This window comes from Danio rerio, chromosome 23, assembly GCF_052040795.2.
Source record: "Danio rerio strain M-AB ecotype USA chromosome 23, GRCz13ab, whole genome shotgun sequence".
Taxonomy (NCBI): Eukaryota; Metazoa; Chordata; class Actinopteri; order Cypriniformes; family Danionidae; genus Danio; species Danio rerio.
Genome location: NC_141043.1, coordinates 2,489,848 through 2,514,108, shown reverse-complemented (window position 1 = coordinate 2,514,108; position 24,261 = coordinate 2,489,848). Strand labels below are relative to the sequence as shown.

Sequence of the window (24,261 nt, the reverse complement as noted above, 5' to 3'; positions counted from 1 at the left end):
CTTCATTAAACATCAGCGGTTTATGCAGAGGTTTATATTAATTCCTGGCTGTGTTTTCATATATGTTAAAGCTACAAAAAGCAAGCCTCTTCCTGGCCACACAAAATGAAACCCATTATAATTACCCAATTTTGTTTTATCAATTCAAAAGTGCAGGATTTGAATAGTCAGGTAAATAATTTGTAATCACATAGGTTTATTTTTTGTGCAAAACTGCCTCAGGCTGATGGTAAATTACCAAATGCCATGCTTTAGATCAGGGGTCTCAAACTCAATTTACCTGGGGGCCGCAGGAGGCAAAGTCTGGGTGAGGCTGGGCCGCAAAAGGGATTTCACACAAAAAAAAAGTCCTCAAATGTCATTATTAACAGTTTTAATTATTTCTTCTGAACATGAAGTGTCCTGAACATTAATAGAACATTGAGTGAAGATTATGAACAGTTCTTCTGAACATGGCATCTTCTTTTGCCTACTCCTAGCTGCCAGAGACTTGACAGCGCTTCTCCTCACAAATCTGAACCACATTTGGCTTTAGAGCGGAAGCAGTTGAGACCCTCAGTATGGCTTGGGGGAACTCACTCAAAACTTCCATTCCCTCACCTAAAAAAAAGGCGTATATATGTATAAATAAAACACCCCCACCCCACTCCAGTCACATCAGTCTGTACCAATCTGTATCTACCTATAATATATATAAGATGCAGGCTGTAGCTAGGTAAGTGGCAGGCTGCAGATAGGTAGCTAAGTGGCAGGCAGGGGCGGGAACAGCTTACCTTGGTTCTGGCCGGCGCAAGTTCCCTCCTAACACTTCCCGCCCGTCACAGCGTCTAACAAAGGAGTGGGGTGCGTGGTGACGTCACCGGCATCCCCGCCCCTTTGTTTACACGGCGGGCGGGGAATGCCAGTGACCGCTGTGTACGGATAGAATCAGCGGAGCGGGGAGAGCTGATTCTGTCAGTGTACAGCGGTCGGCGCGGGCCACAAAATATTGCACTGAGGGCCGCAAATGGCCCGCGGGCCGCGAGTTTGAGACCCCTGCTTTAGATCATTTCAGCACTAAAGATAACACAACACAGAACACTGTGGGTTCAGAAGAGCTTCGCTAGATGGCGCTTTTAACTCAGATATGGTTATTTTTCATGTGAGATTATCATGTGAAGAGTCATAAGGTATGTTTCAATATCTTTTGTTAATATATTGTGTATAATGTGAATTTTGCTGCATGTGTTTGTAATGAGGCAACAAACACATGTAGACTGCTGAGTATTTAATGCATGTTTATGCATTGTGTCATATTGCTGAGCTCTTACTGTGATTTTTTTAGAAGTGAAAGAACTGCAATACACTTCATTAAACATCAGTGGTTTATGCAGAGGTTTATATTAATTCCTGGCTGTGTTTTCATATATGTTAAAGCTACAAAAAGCAAGCCTCTTCCTGGCCACACAAAATGAAAGCCATTATAATTAATCAATTTTGTTTTATCAATTCAAAAGTGCAGGATTTGAATAGTCAGGTAAATAATTTGTAATCACATAGGTTTATATTTTGTGCAAAACTGCCTCAGGGTGATGGTAAATTACCAAATGGCATGCTTTAGATCAGGGGTCACCAATCTCGGTCCTGGATTGCCAGTGTCCCGGCAGGGTTTAGCTACAACTTGCCTCAACACACCTGCCTGAATGCTTCAAGTATACCTAGTAAGACCTTGATTAGCTTGTTCAGGGGTGTTTGATTAGGGTTGGAGCTAAAATCTGCAGGACTAAGTCCCTCCAGGAACAAGTTTGGTGACCCCTGCTTTAGATCATTTCAGCTCTGAATATAACACAACACAGAACACTGTGGGTTCAGGAGAGCTTCGCTAGATGGCGCTGTTAACTCATATATGGGTATTTTTCATGCGAGATTATCAGGGGTGCAACTGTACACATATTTTGCACCAAACAGTTTAGGATGGGACTTTCGGATTGGTGCACAAGTGGGCCGAATGCAGTGTTGTTGTATGTAAGGTAACATAATAAATATTTTAAAAGGGTCAGTTCATCCAAAAATGAACATTTCCTCATCCTTTACTCAGACCTAAGTGGTTCTAGAATTTTATGAATGTACTTCTTCTGTTGAACACAAAGGAAGATATACCGAAGAAGGTTGGAAAAAGGAGTCACAGACATCCATAGTAGGAAAATGGAAGTCAATGCCTGTTTTTCCCCCTCATTCGTGAGTATATCTTCCTTTGTGTTCATCACATTGGAAACAACTTCGCAAGAAAGGTTTGGAACAAGTGGAGGATGTGTAAATGATTATCATTTTTGGATGAGCTGTCCCTTTAAATGCCAGAGGAAGTGAAACAAAGGCTTTTATTTCTATCATACAAATGTTACTTCAGTTAAATAATATTTCATTTTGAAACCTGTGTTGGCGTAGGTTTCCTCCGGGTGCTCCGGTTTCTCCCACAGTTCAAAGACATGCGCTATAGGGGAATTGGGTAAGCCAAAATGTCTGTAGTGTATGTGTGTGTGAATAAGTGTGTATGGATGTTTCCCAGTGATGGGTTGCAGCTGAAAGGGCATCCGCTGCGGAAAACATATGCTGGATAAGTTTTCAGTTCATTCCGCAGTGGCGACCCTGGATTTGTAACGTGACTAAGCGAAAAATGAATGAGTGTTACTGAATTGCTTTATTCAGAGAGAAAGAAAAGGTGAGCAGATTGTGTTCTGCTGCTAGATTGGAGCAGTTGATGTCTGATTCAATGTACTTGGTGCTGTGGCTCTCCGACTTATATCTATCAATGAAAAACAGAGTTAAACTAAAAATAGATTGCTTAAAAAAAGATGAGCAATAGACAAACGGTTAACTTTGTGATGGCAAACATGGAGACAAAAGCAGTTTAGAAGGTTTATTTGTTTCCTACAATACATCTTCGACCAGTTACTATAGGAAGTTATATAAAAAAATGACAACTTAAATTAAGATCATGAAAACAGATGGAAATGTACATCTTTACAAACAGAATGTTTAAAAGGAGGGAAAGTGCAAAAGTAACAATTTCAATGGATAACTGTCCCCACCAGTGAAACAGAAAAACAAATGTACAACTAAATAAAAAAGGAAAAAAAACACTATATAAACATACTTCATTCAATGCTTTCATACACATTTCAATTGAGTCTATTTACACTGGTACTACTTAGTGTCATGGTTAGGTGATTTCCTATTTCAGTGTAACATTTTGATAAGGTAACATATCTGAACAATGCTTTTGCAAAAAAAACTGCAATATTCACAGCACATTTTAAACCTGTTTTCAAAGTCAAACCAGCTGAACAACAATTTTAAACATAATAAATAATGTTTCATCAAATGGAAACATCTGAAAATTGTGGGGAAGTAAAACAAAATAACTTGAAGCAAATAAATAGGTAAATTCACACATCTAATTATGAGATGAAAGTGTGTGAGCCAACCAGTGTGTAGTTTGAAGGCGGAGACAGGGTGAGGACAGCCAATGGCGAGCATCTTAAACACTAAACACAATTTCAAGAGTTCACACTTAGCTGATGATTGATTATTAAGCTTGTTTGGCATGCTGTCCCGGGAGAGAGCCCTGAGCTCGTGAGATCCTCGAGCCCGGGGCTCCCTCCCATTTGCAAGGTGAGAGGGGAGTTTGAGCTCAGGTAGATCTTCAGAACTTCCCTGCTTTAGTAGCTATGAACAGATAGTGATTGCTCTTAGGAGATAGCTACTTACTAGGAGCATATCTATAGTGCTGATTTGGATTAGTCAATTAACTAAAGTTGCATGATTTTGGTCGGTGGGAGGAAACCGGGAAACCCGGGAAAAACCCACGTGAGCACAGGGAGTACGTGTAAACTCCGCACAGAATCGTCGGCTGGCTTGTTGAGGACTAGAACCAGTGACTTTCTTTATGTAAAGCAACAGGGCTAACAACTGGGCCACTGTGCCACCCATCTAGGAAAGGAGGAGGAGTAGGGGTGGAAGGGGGGATTCTTCAAAATGAAGATGGCTGTTATATGGCACTTAGGGTATTTATAGTGGCTTAGGAATCATCTGATTGGTGAATCCTACATTGGATAATGCGGGACCGGCTGCAAGCAATCATAAGCATGTGATCCTCTCGAAATTAGTGTATAAATAAACTTCACTAAAGGATCAGATAACAGACTTTACTGAACTGTAGTTTACATCAAATAATTACAGTACATTTTTGACACCCCCATTTCTTCATCATCGTCTCCTGAAACACAATCTGATTACCCTAAAATTAACTCATTATAAATTATAAACTATTTTTAGCCACTTACAATTTCTAGCCATAATCCTGACATTAACAAAAATTAAGTAATTACTGATGTCTGAGGCGCGGTATATTGTACCTAGGATCTTAGCAAAATCCAATCACCTTTTAAATATACTTACAATTTTACATTCGGATAAATCTATGTCTATATCTAATTTACAGCATAGTAAAATATATATGGATTCTATGTATTATTGGCCTGGAGAAAATCTGGCATGCAAATATTACAAGTTACACACTGAATGGCTGATAGTTTCCTGTTGATGCAGCCACTTACATGACCAAAATCACTTGCTTCTACACAATTAATTTGAAAATATTTAATTATTGCCTTAAGTAACCATCAACATGTTTACGCAGAAATAATGTCAGGTAATTTAATAAGAATCACCAGTCGTGTGCCTTTTTTGGCTAACCAAAGCGTGTATGGCGACATTTATATACAGTACATGTTCTAGAATATTACAACCAGTAGTTTGAGAATATTGTAACCGTTACAGAGAGAAATAAGTTGTGAGTATGATTCGAGCCCCTGTTCCCAATGTTATTCTTTAATTTTCTTGCTTTTCTGAATTAAGGCTAGTTTATAATTCTGCGTCGAGTGACCGCCGTGACCCACTGGACCTGCCTTGAATGTAGTCTTGCATTTACTTGTGCATGCTGTTTGTGTTGCCCTGCAAGAAAAAACGCCCACTGAAGCTAAGCAGGGCAGTACCTGAATGGGAGACCACATGGGAAAGCTAGGTTGCTGCCGGAAGTGGTGTTAGTGAGGCCAGCAGGGGGCGCCCGACCTGTGGTCTTTGTGGGTCCTAACGCCCCAGTATAGCAAAGGGGACTTTATACTGCGCATTGAGTGCCGTCTTTCGGATGAGACGTTAAACCGAGGTCCCGACTCTTTGTGGTTGTGAAAAATCCTAGGATGTTCTTTAAAAAAAGAGTAGGGGTTTAACCCCTGCATCCTGGCCAAATCTGCCCACTGGCCTCTGTCCATCATGGCCTCCTAACCATCCCCATATCATAACTGGCTTCCTGCTGGATGCTGCACACTAGTGGTGGATGAGGAGATCCCCTCCCACTGTATAAAGCGCTTTGAGTGTCTAGAAAAGCGCTATATAAATGAAAGGAATTATTCTGAAACACTAGTTGGCAGCAGGTTTTTATGTTCCTCTGTGTCGAGTTTCTATGCAGCTGTTTTGTTTTTTATGAATGCCACCTTAATGTACAAGTAGCTCAAACTTGCTCATTCAGAGGGGGGAATCGGCAGACGTGCAACAACTTTAATCATAAGGTAAACACAAAACTAAAGTTTCCATCTGGAGCTCCTTCACACTTGTAAACACTCGCTCTATCGGGCTCGCGGCTCTCAGCACCGCCCACACTCGTCCCCGCTGCCAATCAAGAGAGCTGACCAATCAAAGAGCTTGTGCTAAACATCGTTGTGACGTGTAGTGCGCATCAGTGTTGTCGTCAGCCACGGCATGTGACCATGTGAAGGCTGTGCCGGACCATGCGTTTGCGCTTGACGCAGAAGTATAAATCAGCCTTTGTAAAACTTAGAGTCATAATCTCACCTTTACACTGAAAGTCTTGTGATATTGCTTCTTCATATTAAGGAAAAGAGAAAGAAATTAAATCATTTGACGTGTTGTGTAAAGTGTTCTTGTTTAGATCTTACTGTTTAAGAGTAGAGATGAGCAAAGTAATGCTAAGTCATTTCGTGTTATTGTTGAGTGCACTGAGCTCAGTAAAGTACAATGAATTGCAGTTAAAATGTTCATGTGCTTTATGTTGTGTCTTAAAGTTTTGTAACATGTTCCATGTGCAAGTTTAATTTTGTTGTGTCTTATCCCCTCCTTGCTATGCATGTGATCCGCTGTCCATCATTCATGCTTCCTATACAATACTGCTTGACCCAAGACACTGGAACTTATCCCTCAGTGACTGAACAATAGTGGGTTGATTTAAACCTTGCTGGCTGCAATCCGGATCATTCCACATGTATCCCAAATCAGCGCTAGTGGAAACCTGCTGTCCTTTCACAAGAGTTTGCATGCTGCCAGCAGTTCCGGGCAATTCTTTCTTCTGCTCTTCACCCTCATCTTCAGAACGGATCTCTACATAATCATCGTCGTCGTCTCCGTCATCTTTAAAGTTGGCCAGATAATTCTCAGTGGCACTTTGAGCATTCAGTGGTGCCTGCCTGTTCAGCACCAGGATTTGCTGTGAGTCCCGCAGTGTAATATCACATGGCGTCGAGGGCTCTGATTTCCCTTGGACTGGACATTCAGGAAGGCTGTGCTGACGAGGCACTTGTGTCCTTGGTTCTTTACCGTTCCCCTCCCACATCCCAGCACACTGACCCTTGCTGCTCACCTTTTCAGTTTGCTCTATCAATGAAGATGAGGACTTGCAACGATTAGAGGAGGACACCTTAGCGCTCCTTGGTCCAATTGAACTGTAAATGTGTTCAGAGTCATCTTTACTTGGTGTCACACAAGCACTCCAGCGCTGATTGGGAGGAGTGCTAGGAGTAGGTGGAAGGTTCTTCAGTGCAGGACTAGAACTAGCAGGGGTCATTCCTCGCTGTGGGGTTGAAGTTTCTGCTGGCCACGACACAAAGTCAGCAAGTTCTCCGTTACTATATGTGCAGTTTAACCAGTCATCTTGAGTCAAGCTCTCAGATAAGGATGGGGATGAAGAGGTGCTGGGGAAAAGGGGATGCGGGCCGGCAAGACTGATGGATGACTTCAGCATTGGAGTACCGCTTGGAGAACCCTTAAAAACCACATGTTCATACAAATGCGAGTACTCTGCTATTCTTGCACCTAAGCAGAGAAAAGGGAAGTTTTATTTTCAGTTTTGCATCAACAAACATTTTAGAATAAAGAAAGAATAACATTAGCAATTGATGTCTTACCAATTGCGCTGCCACCTTGTTTCTTCTCCTCCAGTATGGCTGCCAGGTCCTTTTGTTTGCTGAGCTTGAGCTTAGCACAACTGGGTTCATGGTCCATGCTCTTCATCTTCAGCAACTGATTGGCCTTTTTGATCTTCTGACTGTACTGCCTAGCCATGAGGAATACTCTGTTCTTGCCTTTTTCCCCAAGGTCAAGAAACTGGTCGCCAGCTTCCGGACTAAGCAGCAGATGGGAAGATCCAGTGTCAAGGCTACTAAACAGGACATGAAGCTCTGAGTCCTTTGGTGAAGGGATGTCATCATCATCCCGAAAGCTCCCACTGCTTAATCTTGCAAGTTTATTGCGAATGCTTTTCACCGTGCCCGGCTGAGGCTCAGGGGTCGGGGGCAGAGGGATGGAAGGTGCTGCAGGAGAAGATGCTCCATCATTTTCATCCAAAGTACTTTCTGGAAGGTTGATGATAGGGATCTGGAGAGCTGGAGGGGGCTTAGAGGCTGGTGGGTTGGGGGAACCAGATGTACCAGCAGGGATGGTTTTTAAGGGTAATTTACATGGAGAATCACTTGATCTTTGTGCAGAATTTGCTTTCTTACTTGGAGATTCTTGTGCTTTAAATTGGGAATCATTATCCTTTTGTTGCAACCTTATTGTTTTACTTGGGGAGTTGTGTGATTTTTGGGCTTTGTGTGGGGAATCACGAGATTTTTTGGGAGAGTCTTTTGTTTTACACGTCGCATCTGTTCCACTTACAGGAAATGCAGCTGGAAGTTTGTCTGGTTTCTTTTCATTCTTTCGAATGTAGTTTTCCAAATCCGTCCAGATCTCATCCACTTGCTCCAGTGTATTATCAGCTGAGGACAGCTGAGATGTTTCAATGTCTGAGGGAACGTGCGGATGCTCAAAGTCAGTCTTAGTTTTAGTACAAAGGTTTTCCTCAGATACAAACCCTCCTGAATTCTGGGTAGCTATAATATCAGCCTCAGATCTCTGCACTTTGGCTGGTTTTCCCTCATCCGAGGAAGCTGCAGTAACCGGGCACTCCTGAAAGACAATAGTGTCATAAACATTCTCCTCATTCTCAACAATTTGCAGCTCGCAAGTCTCAAACGGCTCCCCCTCCTGCCCAGAAGACCTATTGCTGCCACATGAACTCTCCGTCTCAGTTGGAGTTATAATAACTTGTGGTGCTATCATAGGTTTGACCTCAGGAACGGCATGGTTAACTTGATCCTTTCGGATAAGTCCCATGGCTTGAAGCTCCTCAAAACTAATGTTGTCATAAACATTCTCGATATCATCAGCTGTTAACTGCTCGGCGGACGATGACCCTGAGATTTCATTGCTTGAAGACTCAGTCTGGTTATTGATCTCTTCCTCTTCTAGGGATTGCTTAGTAGGAATTTCTTGCCCACTCGGCTCTTCTCCAAAGCTGTTGGCCCTGCGAAGGACTCCTCTACCTGGAAGACCTAGCCGTGATGTTTTTGTCGGTTCTACATGCCAGCTGCAGGGTCTTTCCGGATGATCAGCAGTCTCATGGTCACTCTCGGCATCATGACTGCTTACATCATTCTCTGTTGGCAGGAACATCTGATAGATGTCTTCATCGTCATCGATTTGAAAACTCTTTTGGCGGGTGGGAAACATAGCCCTTCGGACTCGATGATCTGTCCAAATATTGCAGAAAGCAGGTGCCTGTCCTGTTCCCAACATGGCACGGAGGTGTTCATCTCCATCTGATTCGGGAGGTGCAGTCACTCGTAGGATAGGTGGGGTTATGACCTTATTTTGCAGCGACTGTTTAGCAGTCTGAATAAACAGAAAATGCAGAAAATAAGCACTTTTAGCATGCATAAGATTAAGGCTGGAAAGTGGGATTAAATTCATCAAGTTTTCAAAACATGATTACTATATCACATTTAAATCTAAAGATAAAATGACCTCCAGTGCTTTTTGCAATGGTCTGCTTGCAAAAACACTTCGACATTACTTAAGACATGTTGCTGAATGAAAGATAGAAAGAATGAAATGCTTAAAACGTTCACCGTGTTCTTACCTGGAGGTCTGCGTGGGTGAGGTCATTGTTTCTCCACTGTTCAATGCTGTCCACTGACACTTGCTGGTTTAGTCTCTTTCGGCTTCCTTTTCCCGGCACTCTCAGCTTTCCCCCAGAGCTCTGCTTGCGCAATTGTTAAATTTTAGAACATTATTCATAATCAATCAAACATAAACCAAAGCTTTGCATTTAAAATGAGAGTGTTGCTTGTCTTTGCAATACAGTACTAAGGAATAGTCAGGACATTGCTGTGTTAAAGTCACCATTATTAGCCCCTCTTTGAAGTTTTTAAATATTTCCCAAATGATGTTTAACAGAGCAAGGAAATTTTCACAGGGTGTCTTATAATATTTTTTCTTCTAGAGAAAGTCTTGTTTTATTTCGGCTAGAATAAAAGCAGTTTTTAATTTTTTAAGAACCATTTTAAGGTCAAAATTATTAGCCCCTTTAAGCTACATATTTTTCTGATAGTCTACAGAACAAACCATTGTCATACAATAACTTCCCTAATTACAATAACCTGCCTAGTTAACCTAATTAACCTAGTTAAGCCTTTAAATGTCACTTGAAACTGTATAGAAGTGTCTTGAAGAATATCAAGTCTAATATTATTTACTGTCATCATGACAAAGATAAAATAAATCAGAAATTAGAAATTAGTTATTAAAACTATTATGTTTAGGAATGTGTTGAATTTTTTTTTCTCGCTGTTAAACAGAAATTTGGAAAAAAAATAATTCAGGGAGGCTAATAATTCTGACTTCAACTGTATATATATTTGGTTCACTATTCTGATGGAAAATCTAATATCTAGTCACCAACATGGACCTTTGGCAGTGCTGAACTGAATTTTGCTTAAGACCAGAGCGGTGTCAGCTCTAACCAACATAAGCCAGCATGCACCATCATGGAAATCATGCTGATTTAAGCTGGATTTTTTAGCAGGGTAGATGTGCCTTTAATCTCTAATTATTTTTCCATTTAGCAAGTAGAAATAATAATAATAAAAAAAAACAGTTGCACTTTTATTACTAATTTACAAAACAGGCTAGAACTACTTAAGATTAGACTGTTAGCGTAATATCAATCACAGCAGAGATATCAAATACTGAACACGTTATCATGTTGGCAGCTCAGATCCTAAATCCTTTATCCATTTATTATCCACTTATTAAGTATATCCAGTAGTCAACATTTGAAGTGGATCATCAACTTTCATCAGTTGTCCTAAAACTATTAAACAACACCCCTTTTTTATGATTTAAATCCACTTCAAATGTTGACTACTGTATTTAACTTTTATTATTTATTAAGAATTAGTTTTTAAAAGCAGCCATATTATTTGAAAAGGTTTGGCTTAGTAATTTTGAGACACAGTTTCATAAACCTAAAGGGCCTGTTTACACCTTGTCACTTCATGTGTGTTTTTTAGCTTAGATTTGTAAAAACATTTCCATTAACACTTGACCACATAAATGCATCTCCATTAAATGGATCTGATTTCACTCTTCAAATCCTATGCTGTATTCAAATTTAATTAGGTTAATCGACTAGACCATCAGATACAACACATGTCATTTTAATAATACTCAATAAAAAGTAAGCTGTATATCTTATTTTATATGTAGATTACAGAACGCTTTGTATTTCATTTGATCAGATTTATATACATCTTGAATGTGTTTTAGATGGCTATCCAAACAGAAAAAGTGCATAATGTGATCAGTTTTAAACAGGCCCAAAGTGTCATATAAACCCAAAGGCTCACTCAGAAACAGGTGATATGGATGAAACTAAACATCAAATGTCAGATCAGACTAACCAATCCAGTGTCGTCCTCATCATCAGCATCCTGCGTGTTCGGCTCGTCATCTACATCACTGTGGTCACCGGGGTCCAGAGACTCCTGTGATTCGCTGACTAGACTGCGGGATCGGCCAATAGAACCCAAACTAGCCACTGGTGACAGCAGTGTGACCCCAAAACTCGAGCGCTGTGTGGAACAAATGCAAGTTTTTAAAAATACTTCTCAGAGAAATCACATCAGGTTTGAATAATGCACCAAAACCTGGTCCTCGCGCCCCACCGCTCTGCATATTTTGCATATCTCTCTTATTTAACACAGCTGATTTAGATGAGCAGCTTGTTAGAAGAGCTGCATGCATGCTGTGTTCTGACTGACACATTCCCTATGCAGTGTGCATTGTTCCCTAGTCCCTACTGCTTCATTGATATCTACCTGAGCATGAGAAACCCATATTTCACTTCAGAACATTCATTCATAGATTTAAATAATGGCATTACCTGCGGTGTCTTACTAGAGAGGTGTGAAAGGTGACCTAATATACCCCCGTGAATAAATACAATATAAATTCACTTATTACATGCCCGTAGTCAGCCAGGTGAATGGGGTGGTTCTTTTTTGTTGCAGTTATTCGCCTCATTTTCTATTTAATGATTATTTATGACTATATATTTATGACTATTTTAGCCAAGATAATATTTGAATCTATTTTAATATGGGCCGCTTTTGGTGCTTCACACCTTTTTATTGGTCATTTTTTGTTTCAAGAACAAGATTTAGAATAAATGTTACTTGTAAAATGTATTCTCAACAATACAGTAGCGAAAAAGGACTTCTCTTACGTCAGATTGTGTTTTCTTGCTCAGCTGGATGTTGATACTCATGAAGAATATTTGTTAGCATTGGCCAAAACTGATTTGAAATCACACTGAAGCAACAGCCAACCGAGGATTCAGCTTGCACTTAAAGCCCTTTTCAGTTATTTTTTTCACCATAATGGCATATCAGTCAAAATAAGACAAATGAGCTCATGTATGAGACAAATTCTGGATCTTTGTCAGTGAGGGATGGGTCTTCTGAACCACCCGAACCCCCCCTGGCTCCGGGCCTGTATTACACACTAATCTGTTGTTTGACTGAAACGTGCTGCCTTCCAACTGACGAGTTTCCTGTGGAGTCCACTATGCAGGGCACTTGTTATTGAATTAGAACAAACGTCTGATGTAAACAGAGAAACATGCGAAATGCACGGCGCAAGGACCAGGATTGAGAAACTTTGGTATAATTAATTAATTGTTGTATCCTTTACCTTCTGTATATCTGGGCTGGATACTACAACGAGAGAGAGAGAGATAGAGAAATATAAAATTAACTTATTAACATTATTTGAATATTTGAAGCACAAACTCATCTATCTTTTTTCAAACACATGCTACTTACTGATGTGTTTGGAGTTCTTCAGTAACTTAGATAATGGCTCTATAGATAAGGAGACAGAGAGAAAGAAGAATGATGATCAGTAAAATATGATGTTTGTTTATTTGTTTGTTAGCATGTTCGCCTCACAGCAAGAAGGTCGCTGGTTCGAGCCCCAGCTGGGTCAGTTGGCGTTTCTGTATGGAGTTTGCATGTTTTCCCAGTGTGGGTTTCCTCCGGGTGTTCGGGTTTTAAGTCCAAAGACATTTGGTAGAGGTGAATTGGGTAGGCTAAATTGTTCATAGTGTTTGTGTGTGAGTGAGTGTGTATGAATGTTTCCCAGAGATGGGTTGCAGCTGGAAGGGTATCCGCTGCGTAAAACATATGCTAAATAAGTTGGCGGTTCATTCCGCTGTGGCGACCCCAGATTAATAAATAGACTAAGCCGAAGATGAATGAATGAATGTGTGTTTGGTTGTTGTACATGCAGTGGGTCTCACCTGTCTTTCTGCGTACTCTGCGGGGTGAGGGACCCTCTTTAGTGTTCACTCTCTTGTCATCAGAGTTGTGATTAAAACTTGGGTGGTCTAAAAAAAAAACATATATTGTTTGAAATCCTGTCAATTTTAAAGCAAAATAAAGGATCAAATGTAGTGCTGTGATTACTTACTTGCAGTGTCCATCTCTAGAATGGCCTGCTTAGCCTGTGGGGAGAGAGAAAACACTTGAGTTTGAGTGTAAATCTTAACCTAATGGCCTCTGGGTGGCGCCGTGCCCCCACTTCTGTAAGTACAGAAACTTCTGCTTCTCCTTCAAAGTTCTTACGTTCTCTTTGAGATGTGAACTACTTTATCATGACACAGTTAATGTGAACAGCTCAATTTGGCCACAGCTGCGTGACCATTGAGTATATTGTACAGAAGCAGAGTCAGGACAATGTGTGCGTGTCTAACCTTGGCCGGTATTTTGGCTGGATGGTTTTCAAGGATCAGCCGTTTTAGATGCAGGACCCACATTTTCTTATCCTGTTGAGACTTCGCCTGAAAGTGAATTACAGATATAAATCAGCACAATCTGCAAGTTAAGGGTGCTGCATGTACCTATTTGACTATCCTAAAGCATAACAATGCCATAATATCTTTGCAGTTATTTAAGAAACATGCAAGTGAACATGTTTATCTGAAAAACAATACTAAAGTCAGTTTCTGAGCAGAGTTCTGTGTCGAATATCTGTCTTTATTTAGGTCTCTATACCCTGCCCACTGCTAGATTACCTAATAATATTTCAGCACCCCGGTTTGCCTTGGTGGACAACAGCATATTTAATTTCAGTCTTGAAAGGTATGTGAATACACCATTAAAAATGCATGTGAATGCGGCAAGATGTCCTCGCTGCAGCTTGATGACGTAGGCGATCGTTAACTACATAGCGGACCTTATACCGCCCATTAAGGAAGCACCCATATTACTGTGATGATTGGGTTTAGGCTAGGGGGGGTGTAGGTGCTTGTCCTTATACCGCCCACTAGGGTAGCGCCCATGCAACTGTGACGGTTGGGTTTAGGGTAGGGGGAGGTGTAGGCAATTGTCAACTACGTAGTGGACCTTGTACCGCCCACCAAGGTAGCGCCGATGCTTCTGTTATGGCTGGGTTTAGGGTAGTGGGAGTTGTAGGCCATCATCAACTACGTAGTGGACCATGTACTGCCCACTAGGGTAGCGCCCATGCTACTGTGATGGTTAGGTTTAGGGTAGTGGGAGATGTAGGCAATTGTCAACTACGTCATGGACCTTGTACCACCCACTAAGGTAGAGCCTATGCTATTATGACGGTTGGGTTTAGGGTAGGGGGAGGTGTAGGCGATTGTCAACTATGTAGCAGACCTTGTACCGCCCACTAAGGTAGCGCCCATGCTATTGTGATGCTTGGAATTAGGGTAAAGTGAGGTGTAGGCGATCGTCAACTATATAGCAGACCTTTTTATTGCCCACTGACATAGCGCCCATGCTACTGTGACGGTTGGGTTTAGGGTAAAGGGAGGTGTAGGTGATTTTCAACTACATAGTAGACCTTGTACCGCCCACTAAGGTAACTACACCTGTGACGGTTGGGTTTAGGCTAGGGGTAGGTGTAGGCAATTATCAACTAAGTAGTGGACCTTGTACCACCCACTAGGGTAGCGCCCATGCAACTGTGATGCTTGGGTTTAGGGTAGGGGGAGCTGTAGGCAATTGTCAACTACGTAGTGGACCTTGTACCGCCCACCAAGGTAGCGTCGATGCTTCTGTTATGGCTGGGTTTAGGGTAGTGGGAGGTGTAGGCCATCATCAACTACGTAGTGAACCATGTACCGCCCACTAGGGTAGCGCCCATGCTACCGTGATGGTTGAGTTTATGGTAGGGGGAGGTGTAGGCGATTGTCAACTACGTAGTGGACCTTGTACCACCCACTAAGGTAGCGCCCATGCTATTGTGATGCTTGGAATTAGGGTAAAGTGAGGTGTAGGCGATCGTCAACTATATAGCAGACCTTTTTATTGCCCACTGACATAGCGCCCATGCTACTGTGACGGTTGGGTTTAGGGTAAAGGGAGGTGTAGGTGATTTTCCACTACATAGTGGACCTTGTACCACCCACTAAGGTAACTACACCTGTGACGGTTGGGTTTAGGCTAGGGGGATGTGTAGGCGATCGTCAACTACGTAGTGGACCTTGTACCACCCACTAGGGTAGCGCCCATGCTACTGTGATGGGTTTAGGCTAGGGGATGTGTAGGCAATTGTCAACTACGTAGTGGACCTTGTATCACCCACGAAGGTAGTGCCCATGCTACTGTGACAGTTGGGTTTAGGGTGGGGTGAGGTGTAGGTGATCGTCAACTACATAGTGGATCTTGTACCACCCACTAAGGTAACTGCTATTGTACGGTTAGGCTTAGGCTAAGGGGATGTGTAGGCAGTTGTCAACTACTTGGTGGACCTTGTACCACCCTCTAAGGTAGCGCCCATGCTACTGTGATGGTTGGGTTTAGGGTGGGGGTAGGTGTAGGCGATCGTCAACTACGTAGCAGACCTGAACAACTACGTCATCAAGCTCCAGGCTGCAGCGAGGACTGTCTCGAAAATGTGACCGCCGAAGACAGAATCAGTCTTCAAAATGAGACGCAGACCCACATAAGGTGTTTATTACCTAGCAAATAATACAAAAAATGTAAACATTAGGTGAGCAGATTTAAAGGTCAATAATCAGATACACTCACTCATCAATCTGGAAACCTGCAAGTGCATCGTTTTGTCATCAGAGAGTCCAATATTTGGACTGCAATACAATACATTTTAAAGCTCATTTGCAGACACACCTCAGTAGAGCTGCTGTATCCACGTCATCTCACATTCAAAGAACGTCAACACCAATGATCAAAATCAAAACAAACACGTCCATCATCTGGGTGAACGTCAGCACAATCAGAAAGTAACAAACAGATGTGATGGACTGGAACCGCCACTCACCAGTGACGCACGTCATTTCAGAGAGCGTTAAAACCAACAGTGCAGCTTCAGTACTCAAGCTAGCTTTGATCATTACTTTAATGCAGTTCATTTATCCCCTTCAGTGATAATAGAAATGTAGGAGAGCATGCGATCGGGCATGTATCAGCTGCTGAGATAACAGTAAGCCATCCAATCTTCAGGAGACAATGTGATTTACTGGCATTGGGTTGGTTGAGGTTTGTGCGGCACACACACTGCTTTACATTTATGACTACTAGGCTGAGGTCCAACACACAGGTCAGATGAACCAACACTGGCTTAAGGCGAGACTCGTACCATCATTCACACTCACACTTATGTGTGTGTATGTTCATGCATGCTGAAGCCTGTGGTAGAGGGGTGTGGTTTTACTGGGGTAAAGTTCAAGGCGATTGGCTGTCTGTCAGAAGCCTGGCCTCAGGCTGGACATTCCACTGTGTGTGTATAACACCACTGATCTTCAGTTACATGCTGTTTCTGTGTGTGAGAGTATGATCTCTTACCTGCACAGTGTGTTGAAGTTTGGGATTCTTGTAGTGAAACACGCTGAAGCTCAGAGGCTCTTTAGGTATGACTTCTACCAACATTAGGTTACAACACTGCAAACACACATGGGAAGAGAAATACATTACAGGCTAGAAGATATTTGAACTGGGACATCAATTTATGCATTTCTTTGTACACTGTCAAATTAAAATTGTGCAAAAATGTTCTTGTATGCGTACATTAGCCTGTCACTTGGACAGTGTATTCAAAGGTACTCCTCACAGCAGCTTCTCTACCTCTTAAGGGTGCATATTACTTGCTTAAACCCCATTTACATTGCCTCTTATTTAAATGTACAGCCTGATCTCACGAGGAAACGTAAGTATTTTACGTTTTGTTAGTTTAGTGGCTAATTCAGTCGAACGAAAATGTACGATTTTAAAAAGGAGGCGTAGCACCCAATCCCATCCCTAACTGTCATTGGGTGATGAGCAAATCGTACTAAATTGTACGAATTAGATCGTACGAATTCATACGTGTGGCGAGGGGGCGGGGCCAAGAGCCGTGGGAATGGAAACTGTGGCGCCCACTGGCCTCGAATCCCATGGAAGGAGCTCTGGACTATAAGAGGAGGAGGCCGAGAGAGGACCGGGCCCGGACATATTGTTTTACTTTTGTTTTAAGTTTGATTTGGTTTAGTTGGCAGTCTCCATGAGGAGCTGCCGTTCCTGTTATTAAAAAATATTTTAAACCTCGTCAGTTCTCTGCGTCCTTCCGGGCGACCAAAGGTCCGTAAACTTCATTACAATACGAATTAGCCACTAAATCAAAAAGTTACGAATTGCCGTGAGATTGCGTTGGTAAAACCCAATAAGTTAAGGCAACTCAAACCGTTAGAGGAAACTGAATGCAACAAACCATTTAAGTTCAAAAACTGATCCTGAGTACTGTGAACTTAATTGTTTTGAGTAAACAAAGCAGTTTGAGCACAGTAAAACCCAATAAATGAAGAGAACTCAAACCAGCTGAGTGCTGTAAAACTCAATAAGTTAAGGCAACTCAAACCGTTAGAGGAAACTGATTGCTACAAACCATTTGAGTTAAAAACTAATCTATATGAGTACTGTGAACTTACTTAATTTAAGCTGAAGTAATGAAGTATTTACACTGTAAGAAGTAATTACTTACTTAAAGTGAGTACACCAATTGCCTTAAAAGCAACAAGTTGACTTTACAAAACAATGTGAGTAAATCCGTTGTAACTTGGAACTGTTACATTGACTTAATTTTTATAATTATGCAAATTGAACTTACTTTTTAAAAGTCTGCTAATCCCTTTTTAAAGTGTCAGACTCTTTAGCACGACTGTTTTCAAATAATTACTTTAATTATTACATTATTCCATATTTAGTGCTTCATTAAGTCTATAAAAATCAACAATTATAGCCTGCATTAAATTTAAGACACATTGGAGTCTGGAAGAGCAGATTTATTTTACTGTAGGTCATTTTGCTAGATAAATAAATATATAATAAAGGCGTATTGGAAAAAAGTGATTAGTTTACTTTTATTTTAAAAAGTGAGAAAAATTTGCATAATAATAAAAATATAATAAATATAATAAAAAGTCATCTTAACAGTTTTAAGTTACAATGAGTTTATTTACATTATTTTTGTTAAGCCAACTTGTTAGCTTTTAAGGCAATTGTTTTACTTGCTTTAGATAACTAATCACTTTTTAAATGTAATTAACTCATTACCTTCAACACTGAAGTCAAAACTCTTTTCAAATGAGTAGAATCAGTAAATATTGAGTTAGCTACACTCGGTTCATTTAATAAAGTTGACTGTTGGGTTTTACAGTAAGGTAAGTTTTTCCCTTACTTATTCATGTGAAGCAGGAAAAATGCAGGTGCAGGTGCCTCCAAACCAGTCTAAAAAGTGCATAGTATGTATAAGTGTGTGTAGTGTACACAAACCAGCGGTTTCACTTCATGCTCATGCTTTCTCTTCATGTTAAAGCTAGATACTGGAGTAAAGGGGATCTAAAATAGTTTAAGAGATAGTTCACAAAAAAGTGCTCTTCCTTAAGTGCTTCCATACCTTAATTAGTTTTTCTTTTCTGTTGAGCACAAAAGGAGATATTCTGAAAAATGTTAGAAGCCTAAAACCTTTGAGTTGCATAGTAGGAAAAACAAATACTATGAAAGTCAATGGTTACAGTTTTCCAGCATTTTTCAAAATATCTTCTTTTGTATTCAACAGAAGAAAGAACTCATGGAGGTTTCTGACAAGTGAGTAAACGATGACAGGATTTACAGTTTTGTGTAAACTACACCTATAATACCAATTGAAAAGAGGTCATATCGTATTCTTGGTGTTTTCTAAAGCATAATTGTGTATTTATTCTGGCACTTGCTAGCATAAGTATCCTTTAGCATTGCATATAAATTGATCCTTCTGCCTCATATGCTTATCAGATTCCACATCAGATCACAATCGAGGACATTTGAGACACTCGCTGGTGTGTGAAGGTATGTCTTGAGCTGAACTCATTTGATATATTTTGAAGGTTGAGGTTATCTTGTGGACTGAAAACATGAGGAGTGCAGCAGTGCTGATTGTTTTCAGATTGAGATTCAATGGTTCAACGTATTCGACAGGCCACATGAACCTTTTCATTGGTTCCCAGAAAGCTCTAATAAGGCTTAATTGAGCCCTGGAAGTGACAGTAGCTGCGTCCCAAATGGTACACTATACACTATGCACTCATGCACTATGTACTTATGCACTTACACACTCAACAGGATAGTATATGTATGTAATGGTGTCCCAAATGGCACACTGATGTTTTTTTTACTAAACGGAAATTCAAACCGTTTCCCTGATGACGTTTGACGGTTGCCAAAGCAGTGAAACGACCGAATTATCAAATAATACCTGCCGTGAGTATTGCAGCATTCACCATCGGGAGGCGCTATAATCACTCTCGTAGGAGAATTTTGTTTTCACCATCCAAAATAAATAAAGTTATTCAACATGTGCGTCCGATAGCTCCGCCCCTTCCGTTACGTAAGCACACCTGCGGTCGTTGAGTGCGTGAAGTGTCCATCATTACACACTTCATTTTAGTGGCTGAATGAGTGCATCATCCGGGTAATTAAAGTGCACTTATTATTCTTAGAGTTTTCAGTGTGAACACACTGCTTACACTATTTATACTACAAAATGGCGTAGAATAGTGCATAAGTATGCGATTTGGGACGGAGCTAGAGAAAATGCAACTGTCCCTGTTGTGCAAGAGCATGCTTGCTTTAGGCTAATGTACATTCTGTGGGGCAATGCTTGTGTCTTTGTGTCGTTTTGCAGTGCCTCACACATGCATGCTGCTATTTAAGATGCTGTGTTAAGGATATAAACTATTACACAGAGTGCGGCTCATCAACGTCAGTTTCAAAGCAGTGGACCAATTAGAAGAACTCTTATTGGAGGTTACCTTGGCAGAGGACACACTTTTTTAATGGCAACTTATGATACTACCAATAAAGCTTTAGGGGCAAGCAGTGTTGATGTACCCCAATAGGTATTTTGTTTTAACACACTTCTGGAAACGTTAAATGAAAACCAGATCATTTTCAAGATGGTAACAACACATCTTCCCACACTGTATGGATGAATTCCTTAAACAGATTTAGCTTGATTGCACCCGTCTTCTATTGATTCTGCTGGTCTATTTTCACACTGAGTTTGGGTCTGAACCACAGCATTATCATCCAGAACTGTTTTCTACAGAAGCTGCATAATGACCCGTTTGTGCCTTCAAGATTTTCCATTCATTTACATGCACAGAACGCCACTTTGTTTGCCATAGATGCATTGTGAGAGATGTGAGGAATGTAGGATGCTCTTAAAGGTCATACTTCTCAGACAAGCATCATTATAGTATGCAATATTCTCAGGAGCATGCAGAAATCAACTTTTAGATATTAGCAAGTTACTTCCAAGAGTTGAAAAGAAAGTACCGTATATGAAAATATCTCACCAGAATGTGGGCCTTGTATGTGTAGGTCTCTTCACGTTTCTTGGTGATCAGCAAAAGTTTGTCGAACAGGAATAGTGTCCTTTCATTTTTTGCTCTCTGGATGCGAAATGTGCCCTCGAGTACCAGCTCGCCATAGCCAATCAGATCAGGCCCCTTCCAGTTAGTCAGCAGACTCTGGATCTCCTGCCAGAGAGAAAGTGAGAGTAGATTATTAAATAATTGCTCCGGAATCCTTGATCCTGGTTGGTCAATCACAACATTGCATGGTATGTTATTTACAGATAACAACCGCTCAAAGTAATAACACAAGCTCATCAATGAATATATATATATATATATATATATATATATATATATATATATATATATATATATATATATATATATAGTTGAAGTCAGAATTATTAGCTCTCCTGTTTATTTTTTCCCCAATTTCTGTTAAACGAAGAGAAGATTTTTTTCAACACATTTCTAAACGTAATAGTTTAATTAATTATCTCTAATAACTGATTTAGTTTGTCTTTGCAATGATGACAGTAAATATTATTTGACTAGATATTATTCAAGACACTTCTATACAGATTAAAGTGACATTTAAAGACTTAACTAGGTTAATTAGGTTAACTAGGCAGGTTAGGGTAATTAGGCCAGTTATTGTATAATGATGGTTTGTTCTGTTCACTATCACTATTAAAGATGCTAACAATTTTGACCTTAAAAGGTATTAAAAATAAAAAAAAAATTAATTGAAAACTGCTTTTATTCTAGCCGAAATAAAACAAATAAGACTTTCTCCAGAAGAATAAATTGTTTTAGACATACTGTGAAGATTTCCTGAATCTGTTAATAATAATTTGGGAAATATTTAAAAAAAAAGTAAAAAATATTCAAAGGGGGGCGAAAAAATTGACTTTAACTGAATTAAATTTTTTTTAAATTGCAAATATTTTGGGTTTTTTTTTGTTTTTTTTTTTGCACTGGTTGATTTTTATCAGTAGTTCTGTTTTTGTTTGCAAATTAAATTTTTAATTCTCAAAACTTAATTTTCCATTTTTGGACAATTGCATTTGTCTATTTAATTATTTTGCTCAATATTTTATTTTTTGTTTGCAAAACTTTCCTTTAATTTGCAAGTATATATGGCCCTAGATCAGAGGCGGGCAAACTACAACCCGCGGACCACATACGGCCCGCTAAACACTGTCATCTGGCCTGTGAGGGAGTTTTTAAAATGCTGCTTCTGAGTAACGGTTCGGTTTCAAAAGTAGTAAATAAATGATGCAATACAAATGAACGCCTCTTGATGACAGTATTGCACGCGGTACTGTTAGTGAAACCTGCAGAATTACAACACACTCATTTAATTTTCTTGTCGGCTTAGTCCCTTTATTAATCCAGGGTCGCCACAGCGGAATGAACCACCAACTTATCCAGCAAGTTTTTACACAGCGGATGCCCTTCCAGCCTGGGAAACATCCACACACACATTCACACACACACACTCATACACTACGGACAATTTAGCCTACCCAATTCACCTGTACCGCATGTCTTTGGATTGTGGTGGAAACCCGAGCACTCGGAGGAAACCCACGCGAAGGCAGGGAGAACATGCAAACTCCACACAGAAACGCCAACTGAGCCGAGGTTCGAACCAGCGACCTTATTGCTGTGAGGCGACAGCACTACCTACTGCGCCACTGCCTCTCGGATATTTAAATGCACTCGACCGTTAATGACTGACTCAGAATGTTGTGTGTTTAAGGAAGAATGGACAACAATATTCCTCTTCACCAATATCAGACACAAAGCGGTAGGTCTAATATGCCAAGAAAGTATTACTGTTTTTAAAGACTACAATCTAAAGGGCAGATCACACCGAACCCGCATTATTACATTAATATTATTATTATGTATTAGAAGACATTATTTTATTGTTTTATGATGATTGATAAGTGATAAGTGACTTGTAAAATTGATAACAATTTAAAAGAATTCCTTTTTGTGTAATTGTGACATGTTTCTGTCCGATATTACATGTTCCATGCATACTGATTAAAAGTTATTTTCTGAAGGATTTGACATGTGGCCCTTCACTTGGTCTGCAAAACTTGATGTGGCCCTCGGGTCTAATAAGTTTGCTCACCACTGCCCTAGATTGACTCCATAGAAAGGGCCTTGGACAGTTTTTTTCATTAACAGATGTCTTAATGCAGGGTTGTGAAACTAAGTTTCTGGAGGGCTCAGTTTAGTTCCAGCCTCACCCCAATACACTTACCTGTAGGTTTCAAACAAGCCTGAAGGACTTAATTAGTTTCATCAGGTGTGTTTAATTAGAGCTGCCGCCCTCCAGGAACTGAGTTTGACCCCCTTGTCTTAATGCAAGGGTGTCCAAACTCAGTTCTGGAGGGCTGGTGTCCTGCAGATTTGAGCTCCAACTGGCCTCAAAACACCTGCAAGGATGTTTCTAGAAAGCCCAGTAAGAGCTTGATTAGCTAGCCCAGGTGTGTCTGATTGGGGTTGGAAGTAAACTTTGCAGGACACCGGCCCTCCAGGACCGAGTTTGGACATGCCTGTCTTAATAATTGTATCTTATAAAGAAAACATGTCAGGTTTCTCCAAACAAACTGGCAAGTAAATTAAATTGGCTAATTATTTTTCTCCAATTTTAAAAGAAAAACAGTCAAGGTCAGCTTGCCCTCATTCAAAACAAAAAATATTTTGAAGCATCCAAAGGACACCTCACTAAACCTGCCCAGGGAAAAGCATATTCCAAAGCAAATCTCTCCACAAATACACAAAGAAGTCCAGACTTACCCAAATCCATGGCCGTGCTCCCGTCAAACAAAAAGAAACCAAACCATCTGATATAATCCTCCACAAATCTTGGCAACAAACTGAATATTAGTCAAAAAATATATATACTTAACAAATTAATCATTAGATTAACGAAAGTCATTAATTCAACAAAGTTATCACCAAATTAAACTTACGGACGAGCCCCCATATTTGTCACGACCCGGCTCAAAGGCAATGACAAAATTAAAGGGAGGACATACACCGGATGGTTTGGTACCAAAAGTATTTATTTAAACATTAAAGAATAATAAAGTGCTCACTTTAGGTAAGCCAAAATCAAAGATTAACCAAAGCTAAAAAGAAACAAAACAAAACAAACAGGAGCAAAAGCACGGCCCTCACAAGCCAACACTGCTGGCTTTTATAGAGGAGAACTCGGGTGTTCCCAATTGAGCAGATGAGTCTCTGTCCTACCCGCTTTCGGCCGATCAGTGTGTTGGTCAAAGAGACTCGTCACAATGTGAAGCAGGCAATAAAATGTGCACAGTGTGCACATGAGTGTGTGTCGTGTACACAAACCTGCAGTCTGACTGCGTGCTCATGCTTTCTCTTCATGTCGTTGATGTGCCAGGCCACCCTCTGCATGGTGTCAATGGCCTCCTGGATGACGTCATACATCTCTGAGTCCTTCTCCAGATGAGTGGCAATCTCCTGCAAGACACAGGTACATCTCTCAGCTTCTCTGAATGTGTCTAGTGCAGTTTCTGCATCGAGATCGCATACTTCCCAACTATATAGTAAGTGAAAGGCAGTATGCCAGCCGACTAGTATGTCCGAACTAATAGTATTGGAAAATAGTATGTGGAGAGATTCCAAAGTGCAATGGATGCTAC

General features: G+C 40.5%; 3 protein-coding genes across 8 annotated transcripts in view; 2 read left to right on the top strand and 1 right to left on the bottom strand.

Moving 5' to 3' along the window:
- Window positions 1-24,261, top strand: part of LOC100002469 (uncharacterized) — a 225,505-nt gene that overhangs the window by 54,159 nt on the left and 147,085 nt on the right. The gene's annotated exons all lie outside the window — the stretch shown is intronic.
- Window positions 1-24,261, top strand: part of snai1b (snail family zinc finger 1b) — a 159,957-nt gene that overhangs the window by 100,728 nt on the left and 34,968 nt on the right. The gene's annotated exons all lie outside the window — the stretch shown is intronic.
- Window positions 2,883-24,261, bottom strand: part of LOC101886810 (pleckstrin homology domain-containing family G member 1) — an 80,685-nt gene continuing 59,306 nt past the window's right edge. For 3 of the 6 annotated variants that reach the window (XM_087306399.1, XM_087306400.1, XM_087306397.1), the window contains exons 7-18: window positions 23,948-24,079; window positions 20,570-20,752; window positions 16,545-16,640; window positions 13,463-13,549; window positions 13,180-13,213; window positions 13,010-13,096; window positions 12,534-12,572; window positions 12,403-12,425; window positions 11,112-11,282; window positions 9,290-9,409; window positions 7,236-9,042; window positions 2,883-7,143 (exon numbers count right to left, since the gene is read on the bottom strand). In XM_087306399.1, coding sequence (XP_087162525.1) covers window positions 6,212-7,143; window positions 7,236-9,042; window positions 9,290-9,409; window positions 11,112-11,282; window positions 12,403-12,425; window positions 12,534-12,572; window positions 13,010-13,096; window positions 13,180-13,213; window positions 13,463-13,549; window positions 16,545-16,640; window positions 20,570-20,752; window positions 23,948-24,079 — 3,711 coding nt within the window. In that variant the 3' untranslated portion in view covers window positions 2,883-6,211. The remainder of the gene's footprint in view (window positions 7,144-7,235; window positions 9,043-9,289; window positions 9,410-11,111; window positions 11,283-12,402; window positions 12,426-12,533; window positions 12,573-13,009; window positions 13,097-13,179; window positions 13,214-13,462; window positions 13,550-16,544; window positions 16,641-20,569; window positions 20,753-23,947; window positions 24,080-24,261) is intronic. The other 3 variants (XM_087306402.1, XM_087306403.1, XM_087306401.1) reach the window with 1 other exon arrangement.